Source organism: Mustela nivalis (assembly GCF_964662115.1).
Source record: "Mustela nivalis genome assembly, chromosome: 6".
Classification (NCBI taxonomy): Eukaryota; Metazoa; Chordata; class Mammalia; order Carnivora; family Mustelidae; genus Mustela; species Mustela nivalis.
Window position 1 is genome coordinate 27882224 of NC_139025.1, and position 10796 is coordinate 27893019.

Genomic DNA, 10796 nt, shown 5'->3' on the forward strand with positions numbered 1-10796 from the left:
TATAAACTGAGAGGCAGAAGAGAGTTATGTGAAGTGAGGGCGTTAGGGATATCTCTGTGAGGACTGTGGAGCCTGCACTGGCCTTGAAGGTGGACTTGAGAGCTAGGACATTAATAACACTGAATGCATTGATTTAGGATTACTGGGGGGACTCCAGCTCTCCTGCTACTCCTTCCCCACTTTGGTGTATCCTGTGTGTAGCCATCAAATTATTCTTCAAAAACGTAAATACAGCCATGTTACTCCTCTGCTCCATCCTTCCCTTCCTCTCTCTCCTTGCCTTTTTTTTAAAGATCTTATTCATTTGAGAGAGAAAGAGCAAGAGAGCTAGCCCAAGCTGGGGGTGGGGGGCAAAGGGAGAGGGAGAAGCAGACTCCCCGCTGAGCAGGGAGCTGGACACATGTTCCATCGCAGGACCCAGATCATGACCTGAGCTGAAATCAGAGGCTTAACTGACTGAGCCACGCAGGTGCCTATCTCCTTTTCTTCCCATCAGTTATACTTGTCTGACATTATATCGCCCATCCGTTCATTCATTTGTCTTCCTTGCTAGCTGTACCCTCCTTGAGGATATCTAGCTTAGTCTTTTTATTCATATTGTGTCCTCAGGGCCTAGAACACAGTCTGGCACAGGGTAGGCTCTCAATATTTGTTGAATGAATGAACATAAATCAGCCAGAAGAAAAATAATTTCTTGGCACTGAAGTATTGCTCTTCTGTCTTGATGGAGAATAGGAAATGAACAATATTTCATCAGCAGCAGAATACTACAAAGAAGTTCTGAAACAGGACAATACTCATGTGGAAGCCATTGCCTGCATTGGAAGCAACCACTTTTATTCCGATCAACCAGAAATAGCTCTGCGGTTTTACAGGTGTGCTTTACAGTCTCTTTGTAGAACTTTCCTGTGAAGTATCAGTACAGCAGCAATAAAGATGGAGTGGACATGCAGACATAATATATAGGCCATGTCTCTAGGAGACTAACCATTCAAGCACACAGAGGTTTTATGAGCATTCAGGTGACATGTAAGAATTTGAAAACGCGTTGGTATTTGGCATCTTGTGGACACGTACCTGGATAAGTGAGTTTTTAACGCCGTGTCATCGGATGAGTTAGCCATTTTGTTGTCAACGAACAACTGTTCAATAGTTCCCGGAAACACTTCTGCCCATCACGGCTTCCCTTAATACCACCCCACAGCATATAAAGACCCCGAAGCTGAAATAGCAACGAGATTTGCAAAGAGCACTGGGTACCAGGTCCCGAGCTCTGACGAGGACCTAAAACCGCTTCCTCTGTTTTGTGAAGTATTGTCAACTCCTGTCCAGATAAGTATTCCAAGCCTAAATAAGTTCTGATCTCTGGTTTTCTTTTGAGCATGTTCTTATTTCATCCTACAGATGGCTTGTGAGATTAATTTTTCAAGTTTTGATTTCCTCTTCTGCCCTTAGGTAATATACAAGGAGATAACTGGCTGCTGACAAGAGTTCTTTCCAAATATATGTCAGCAGCATAAACTAGGATAAAATGAATGCTGTTTTAGGCATAAGCAGCTGCCTCTACTCTCCCTCCCCCAAAATGGGTCATGGGTTCCTCAGAGCTGCTGAGGTAGATTTTCATTTGGTTATGTGAACGATCTTGTCTTTGGGGATTAATGATGAGTAGAAACAAATGGGTTTTTTGAGCTCCAGCATGAGAGCTCAGTGGATAAGGTAAGGATTGCACTGATGGTCTTGTCTTCCTTGGTGGAAGGTCACTAGAAGGTCAGTAGACACAGCATATATATACTGTAGATAACCAAAACCAAGCTTCATGTTAGCTGAAAACTTGAAGGTAAATCCTAAACACAGCCCTCAAATTAGAAGGTCTTAGGGGTTTACTGACTGACACCAAACCTTTATGAAGCACAATGTTGTGGGTTTTACTCTATGCGACTCTTGTGTCTTGGGTCTTCTAACAGTTTTTTTGGGGAAAAGAATGTATGTGAGTTGATTCTGACCTTGCCTCTCATACACTGCCCATGACCAGGACCTTTAAAAAAGACATGCTTTTGTATTTGCTTTGACATTTTTTTTTCATTTCCTATAATACTTTGTATTCATCAGGGATATTAAAAGTTATAAAACATTTCTAACTTTATTAAAAAAATAGGTCTTAATATTTATCGAGTTGGTCTGACACCAAAATATGTGTGCTCTTTTTTGAAAAGGCGACTCCTGCAGATGGGTGTTTATAACTGCCAGCTTTTTAACAATCTGGGGCTCTGCTGCTTCTATGCCCAGCAGTATGATATGACTCTGACCTCGTTTGAGCGTGCCCTTGCTCTGGCTGAAAACGAAGAAGAGGCAGCTGATGTCTGGTACAACCTGGGCCACGTAGCTGTGGTAGGCTGTTTCTCTAATGTAATTTCTGGTATAGAAAAGGTAGCTGTAAGTTAGTTTGAAGAAATGTTCAGGTAGCGTAAATCCAGATTTGGTTACAGTCTTCCGTAGCAACTGCATGATTTTTGAGAGTCACCCTAGAACTCATTTTCTCAGGTTGGATCCTCATACGTACAATTCACACTTGATTATGATCGGTCCTTGTTGCTTGGTAGCAGAAGAGACACCACAAGGAAAGAAGGGAGGAGATGGTGGGTGTAAAAGTATGGAGCTGTGTGTGCAAATACCTGCTTTTTTGTTCAAGGGCATAGGAGACATGAACTTGGCCCATCAGTGCTTCCGGCTTGCTCTGGTCAACAACAACAACCACGCCGAGGCCTACAACAACCTGGCCGTGCTGGAGATGCGGAAGGGCCACGTTGAGCAGGTCAGTGAGCTACCGTGGTTCCTTGGACAATCTGCTTCAAAGAGAGCTCTCAGGTGTAGCTGTCTTTTATGCTGCAGTTCATTTATTTTTAAAGATTTATTTATTTGAGAGAGAGAGGTCATGAATGGGAGGGAGCAAAAGGAGAGACAGAATCCCAAGCAGAGTCCCTGCTGAGTTCAGAGCCTGGGCTCGATCCCAGGACCCTGAGATCAGGACCTGACCCGAAATCAACAGTCGGTTGCTTAACCCACTAAACCGCCCAGGCACCCCTACATGCTGCAGTCAAAAAATGAGCTCTAGAGACTGACTGACTGATTTGAATCCCGGCTCTGTCACATATTAGTGATGTGATTTTGGACAAGTTACTTAACCTTTCTGTTTTCCCCTAAGCTTTAGTTTTATCAGGACAAATCTATACCTTCCTAGTCTTCCTGGTGTTAGTGAACGGTTCACGGTTCCCAGTCCCCCATCCACCAGTAGGGTGGTCCAGCCAAAAGCCAAGGAGCCACCCTTGAAACCTGTCTGTCCTAGTTGCCTCTCGCTGCCACCCCAGGCTCATGGCATTCGGCAGACCCTGCAAAGTTTTACCTTCAAGCCCCATCCCAGACCTGACTACTTTTCCCCGCCTCTGCCACCCTTCTCCAGACTGCCCTCCGCTTTTGCCTGGACTCCACGACAACAGTCTCCTTGATGGTCTTTTTGTCTCTACTTATGAGCAAGTAGTTGTACCCTAGACCACGCCCTCCTCACAACAGTGGAAGGGATTTAAAAAATACTAAACAAGAAAACAAGAATGCTTTTATCACTACTTTGCTCAGCATCCTCCACAGTCTTTCCTTTTCACTTGGCATGAAATGTGGATTCAGATCTTGGCCTACAGGGTCCCACATAATCCGGCCTCTGGCTCTCCCTCAGACCATATCTTTCATCACTTCTCCCTTCACACCGACTTTCGGACACATCAGCTGCCTCCCCACTCTGCGAATATGCTGCACCTGTTCTTAGTTTACAGCCTTTGGGATGTTCTTTCAGATCCTGCCATGACTTTTCTTTTTGTCAGTCGGGTCTTAGCTTAATCACCACCTCCTAAGAAAGGTCATCTCGGATGTCAGTCTAAAGGAGCCCTCAGGCACGATCACATCTCCTCCTAATTTTTTCCCTCACAATACTTATTTTATCAGATATGTTCATATTTCTATGTAGAATGGAGCATGGCCGCCATGTAAAAATAGGGGGACCTTCTTTGTCTTCCAACTGCTGTATTTTTACCATCAAAACAGTGCCTGGCCTACTGGGTGTTTACCTAAAGATACAAATGTATGATCTGAAGGGACACGCACACCTGAATGTTTATAGTAGCAATGTCCACAATAGCCAAACTATGGAAAGAACCTAGATGTCCATCAACAGATGAATGGATAAAGAAGATGTGGTATATATGTACCATGGAATACTATGCAGCCGTCAAAAGAAACGAAATCTTGCCATTTGCGACGACGTGGCTGGAACTAGAGGGTATTATGCTTAGTGAAATAAGTCAATCGGAGAAAGACAATTTTCATATGATCTCTCTGCTAAGAGGAAGTTGAGAGGCAACGTGGGGGGTTTTGGGGGGTAGGGAAGGAAAAAATGAAACAAGATGGGATCGGGAGGGAGACAAAGCATAAGAGACTCTTAATCTCACAGAACAAACTGAGGGTTGCTGGGGAGAGGGGGGTGGGGATAGGGTGGCTGGGTGATGGACTTTGGGGAGTGTATGTGCTATGGTGAGTGCTGTGAAGTGTGTAAGCCTGATGATTCACAGACCTATACCCCTGGGGCTAATAATACATTATATGTTCATAAAAAACAAAACAGTGCCTGGCATGTGATGCGTAGTGAGTGTGTAGTTGTGAAGTGAATGGACAGCACAGACAGCGAGGTAACAGCAGTACCTGAAGGTCTTCTGGGAGGATGAGCAGATCATGCATGGAAAGCACTGGGCATGGTAGCCTCGTACTGAGCACACATAGATGCTTAATACATTATATTATTTAAAAAGTTTAAAATGCTAAATATCCTCCTACAATATTAATGACAATCAAGGAGAGATAAGTACTACATGCCAGACTTTAAAGATGAAGAAACAGGGACTCAAGGAAGGTAAGGAACTTGACCTGCAGACACAGTGTTAACCTCCCAGCTGGTCTCCTAAGCACCGTGATGAACTTGTAACACAACAAGGAAAGAAGCATCCTTGGAAATGTTGCCTTTGTTTCACAAATTCCCACAAATAAGATGGGTTAGTATTTTAGAGACAAAAACTAACTACAGTGGGGTGCCTGGGTGGCTCAGTGGGTTAAAGCCCCTGCCTTCGGCTCAGCTCATGATCCCAGGGTCTTGGGATCGAGCCCCACATTGGGCTCTCTGCTCAGCAGGGAGCCTACTTCCCCCTCCCTCTCTGCCTGCCTCACTGCCTACTTGTGATCTCTGTCAAATAAATAAATAAGATCTTTAAAAAAAAAAAACAAAAAACTAACTACAGGGCCTCTTGAGCAATTCAGAATTAAGGGTACTGAATTAGTAGTGGAAAATCCAAGTATTACTTTCGAACCCTCCAAAACTTAACTACTAAGAGCCCACTGTTGACTAGAAGCCTTACCAAGAATGTACACAGTCAATTAAGACATATTTTATGTCATATGTATGTATACTGTATTCTACAACAAAGTAAGCTAGAGAAAATAAGATGTGATTAAGAAAATCATAACAAAGATAAAGTACATTTACAGTACTATACTTATTGAAAAAATCCACACCTAAGTGGACCCATGCAGTTCAAACCTGTGCTGTTCAAGGGTCGACTGTACTCTAAAATGGGAACTTACATGGCGAGTACTGTGAAGTGTGTCAGCTGTGAAGTGTGTCACAATTCACAGACCTGTACCCGTGGGGCAAATAATACATTATATGTTCATAAAGATAATTAATTAAAAATAAACAAAAATAAATAAAGTAAAATGGGAACTTGTTCTATGATGGAACAAGTGCTTTTGGGAGTTTTCTCTGTTCCCATGTTGGTGATTTTGTTTCCTACTTATTACACTTGCTCTACTATGAACCGATTTGAAAGGTTTTGGTGAAAGTTTTCATGCTACTAACCTTTTTTTTATTATTAAAATTATACCTTGATTAAAACAAAAATACCTAATCATTAAAAAAAAAAATCAAGTGCTCACTTCGGCAGCACATATACTAAAAAAAAAAAAAATCAATATCTACCATCCCATATGTTATTTCCCATTAAACAAAAAAAAGATATGTCCACAGGTCATGGATGGAGGTTTTGGGTTTAGTTACAAACTGGAGGGGTGCTCAGCAGCTTGGAATGGTGAGTTTGTGGTCCTAACTATCCTTTGAGCCTATAAGGGATACAAATTTTGTTTTTTGAGTACTTGAAAGAACAAAAAGCTTGTCATTTTCAGTTGCAGTCACTTGTTATTTTGATGTCAGCACTGTTATAAACACTTACCACTGTCTTCCAGCACTGAACTGGGGGCTTCGAAATTTACTATGGGTTTTTTTTTTTTTTTATTGTTGTTATTATAGCATTAGAGAACAGGTAATTAGAAGGCTAAGAAATCAATCAGCAATGAAAGCTAGATTAATAAGACTTTTTTTTAGCATTGAGAGGATTATATTTTGATTTGTCATATTGAAATATAAACTTCATTAAGAACTGTGGTTCTCGACTTTAAATCTACTCTTAATTTGCTTCTTATTTTGAAGCAGTTTTAATTAATTTAATTAATTTTGGCAAGATATAAGTATTAATTGTATTTCAGTAAATCATATTTCAGTAAATCATATTTCACAAGGAATGTCACCTGTATTTCTCAGAGGATCACGTTTATTAAGGTCTTTTTTTTTTAAGATTTTATTTATTTATTTGACAGAGACACAGCGAGAGAGGGAACACAAGCAGGGAGAGGGAGAAGCAGGCTTCCTGCTGAGCAGGGAGCCCAATGTGGGGCTGGATCCCAGGACCCTGAGATCATGACCTGAGCTGAAGGCTGACGCTTAACAACTGAGCCACCCAGGCGCCCCTATTAAGGTCTTATCTCGGGTAAAGGATTCTTTTACCAAAAGCAAAACAAAACAAATCACAAATATAGTGCTGATAGATGCTCATGTACTTTTGGTTTTCTCCCCCCACCCCGTTTTTTTTTTTTTTTTTAAATACAGGCAAGAGCACTGTTACAAACCGCGTCATCCTTGGGACCCCATATGTATGAGCCACATTTTAATTTTGCGACGGTCTCTGACAAGGTATTCTCTTTATCGACTCATCATCCAGTCTGTTTCTTTTTCTTCCCTGGGTTTAAAAAAAAAATTACAGATAAATAAGGAGAAAGATAAATAAGGAAATTATAATGATGTTTTGAAAGAAATGATTTTTTAAATATTGTATGCACCTGTCTTTCACTTCAAGGGACAGTTTAATAAACTTTAAAGAAATTTATCACTGAATATGAACTAAACTTACTATTATAGATTGCTTTATAGATTGTTATCAATTGCAGAATTATTTTATTTTTAAAATATGACATTTAGGCCTGAAAAAAAAAACTCATTTAGTAACTCCTGGTCGAGGAAGGATTTAGTAATTGGGTTTTATTTTTATAGCAAAGAAATCTTGTATTTTATTGTAGACCATATTGCCATCAAGGCTCTGCCATAATTGCTATAAAATTAGGGATATGAATGAAAGCTATCTTAGCTATGAACAATGTGGGAAAAACACAACTTAATACTATGTTACAAGTCAGTTAATATGCAAGAGCTAAAAGGAATCACGCCATTTCCAATAAGAACAACAATAAAAGGTATCTAATAACTAATTTTTACTGAGAAATCTTCCTTTAACATGGAAAGTAAGTTTGAAGGGCAAGGAAATGGCTAAAAGTGTTTGATGATGTAAAGACACTCAGAAGACATTATGAAAAGGTCATTTTTCAAAGGACAAACACGAAGCCATCCTCACTTTCATTTCTGCTTTGGAACCAAGCAGTCATTTCTAAGGGGTCATTTTTGAGGGCTTGTCAAGTGGCAGCCACTATTCCTGGGACTCTTACACACCCTCTCTGATTCTCCCAACCAGCTGTCATGTAGGTCGGCCTTCCTGATTCGTTTTTTTCATACAACTGATGTTTCATTTATTGAGCCTCTGCTATGTGCCTCTGGCACTGTTGTCAGCACAAAGGATGTCAGCTGTGAATAAAACAAAACCTCTACCTCATGCAGCTTACGTTCTAAAGGAACCCAAGGCTGGTTGAGCTTCTAAGGCTCCCCGAGAGTCGCATGACCCTGGCGGGGTCAGAATTTATACCCAGCACCCAACAATCCCCATGCGTTTTCTACTGTCCTGCAGGGCCATGTACTTAAACCACAAAGACTTGATAACTGTTTTTCACTTTATCACATTTTAATAATATATAACTCAAATGAGATATTTCTTTAAGCAAAATGCTGTATTTTCAATAAAATAAAATGGTATGTTAAAAAGAAATGCTATGAGTTTTTTAAAAAAAGAAATTTACGTTTTTAATATGTACTACGTGTTTCAAAACAAAAAAAAAAACCCTGCCAGAATTGAATTATCTAGGTTTTGTGTGCGTGCACATACTAAAAAGCTCTCACTTTTTGTAAACGTATGCGTGAATCCAGATCTGTTCAGATGGATCCAGATACTGTGTGCTTTTCTCTGGGACTGGACTTTAATGCCAGCTTTATTGAAAATCAGATACCCTTAATAAACTTCTAAAGACAGATATCTTCTCCCACATTACTTGGCTAGCTCTGTTTAAAACCTCCCTGAGCGTGTTATTTTATCTTATGTACAATCGTTTTTGCTTGAATTTTCTGTCTAAAAGATAATGCCCTAACCACAGTATCTTTATGGCACATTACAAATAGTTGTCCAAGGGCTTTTGGAAACTATACAGAGCTGGCTGTTGTAGAATGCAGATGTTATCTCATTTTTATAATACTACCTGTGACAGGAAAAGAAAACAAGGTTTATGAATTCATAACTAGACAGCTGTAGTGGAGCAGAAATTATTTGTGTAATTGGATATTTTATTTCTCTCCTGTTTTTCAAGATTGAATTGTAATCTAGGTGAAAGAATTCTAAAATTAAAGTGACATAATCCAAGCAATTTACCCTTAAATCCTTTAATTTTCTATGGTGTAAGGTAGTACTTTTTTTTTTTTTTTTTTGACTTTCTTACTCATTTTTTCCTGGTCTCATCCTGTGGTCTTATTCTGGTATTTCTTACAGATTGGAGATCTGCAGAGAAGCTATGTTGCTGCTCAGAAGTCAGAAGCAGCATTTCCAGATCATGTGGATACCCAACACTTAATTAAACAGCTAAAGCAGCATTTTGCTATGCTCTGACTGTCCCACAGACCAAGTATATTCTTGGGCATAGGATATATATGAGGGGGCATTATACAATGGGAAAAGTAGTATGTTTTTATATATATTTATATATGCATGCTATACAGAGCTGTGCTTAATACTAGTGAAGAGGACTTAAGGGAGTTTACATAAGAATTCATAAGCGAACTTATTAATAATAACTTGTATAGTGTTATAAAAGATAGGATTTAATGTTTGTAAATAGATCGTGAAAACTTCTCCCACATTATGTGGTAGATGTTTATAAAAATGTTTACAAAACATTTTCATGAATTTCCTCAAATTTTTACAATGCATATTTTTAATGTTAAGCTGGCCATTAGCTAACATGTAGCTTCAGAGGTCTGAAGTCACCATAAAGATCACAGTTCTTTGGGTAAAAATGTGTATATTCATCCCAGTTAGAGACTTTATTTAGAACTTAAAAATTGTATTTAAAACTGTTTCTCAAAGGCTTTACAAGACACTGCACATTTTCTTATATACTATGCTTTAAAATAAATCAGTGTGTAATACACCAATATTCTGTCATTCTTCATGAGTTTTTATCTTAGACATCTCAGCTAAAAGAAGTTTTTCAGAAGTCCTGTGACCTTAAAAATCAAGTCGTTATTTTAATTTTACTTGATGTACCGCCAATTTTGAATTTCCCTGAGAAGCTATTTACAGACTATCATATTATCAATATAAGACTATCGGTATTAGAAACAGAGTCACAATCAAGCCCAGAGCCCCACCTGCGGTCAGCCTGGAGGTTAGTCCAGATCCCAGGACCCTGCACTGCAAAATCCTGGAAAGACTCTTAAACTCGTCTCCTCCCATATTTAGTGGAATTCTCATCCATGCATTCACACAAGGAAATGTGTTAAAGGGACAAAGCCACTCAGTCAGATTTAGGACTGTGGGACCCCTCACTATTATTCTTTCGGTTTTTAATGTCATGAAAATTATTTTACAGATACTTGTTTCTGTTCAGATTAGCTGAAAAAGCTGGGAGTTCGAGGAATAATGGCCGGGACTTCAGAAGATGTGTAGTTGAAGGTCTTTGTGGCACAGATGACCAAAGCCAGGCCTGGGTCACACTGCCGGGAGGTGGTACGGTCACAACTAGAACCCAAGACCTTGTTCGTGTGCTTTTTTCCTGTTTCTCCAGGACATGCTTTTTAGCTCATGAGAATTTCCTCAAGTGCCATCCAATGTCCTAATACTGTATTCAATATTTAGGTTGAAATTCTGTCATGTGAATCATTTAAGCTAAAATAAGCGCTAACAGCAGCTTGCGTTTATGGAGGATGTTGTATGTGCCCAGTACGGTTCTAAGCACTCGATGGGGATTATTCCTTTGATTCCCGCTGCAGTCCTAGAAGGTGCTGTTACTCCTGTCTTCCTTGGTAGAAAAATGAGGCACAGAGAAGTCAAGGAACTTGCTCAGGGTTATAAAGCGTGTAAGTGGCAGAGCTGGGATTCAAATGCAGATAATGTGGGCCCCCTGAGGACGTGCTCTTCTCCCTCCAGAGAGATCAC

At 39.9% G+C, this 10796-nt stretch overlaps 1 protein-coding gene across 4 annotated transcripts in view; it reads left to right on the forward strand.

The window, feature by feature from the left end:
- Nucleotides 1-9793, forward strand: part of TTC8 (tetratricopeptide repeat domain 8) — a 57816-nt gene extending 48023 nt beyond the window's left edge. For all 4 annotated transcript variants that reach the window (XM_082734258.1, XM_082734259.1, XM_082734260.1 and 1 more), the window contains 5 exons: nt 736-875; nt 2214-2388; nt 2690-2812; nt 7037-7120; nt 9132-9793. In XM_082734258.1, the coding sequence (XP_082590384.1) occupies nt 736-875; nt 2214-2388; nt 2690-2812; nt 7037-7120; nt 9132-9248 (639 nt within the window). In that variant the 3' untranslated portion in view covers nt 9249-9793. The remainder of the gene's footprint in view (nt 1-735; nt 876-2213; nt 2389-2689; nt 2813-7036; nt 7121-9131) is intronic.
- The last annotated feature ends 1003 nt before the right edge of the window (nt 9794-10796 follow it).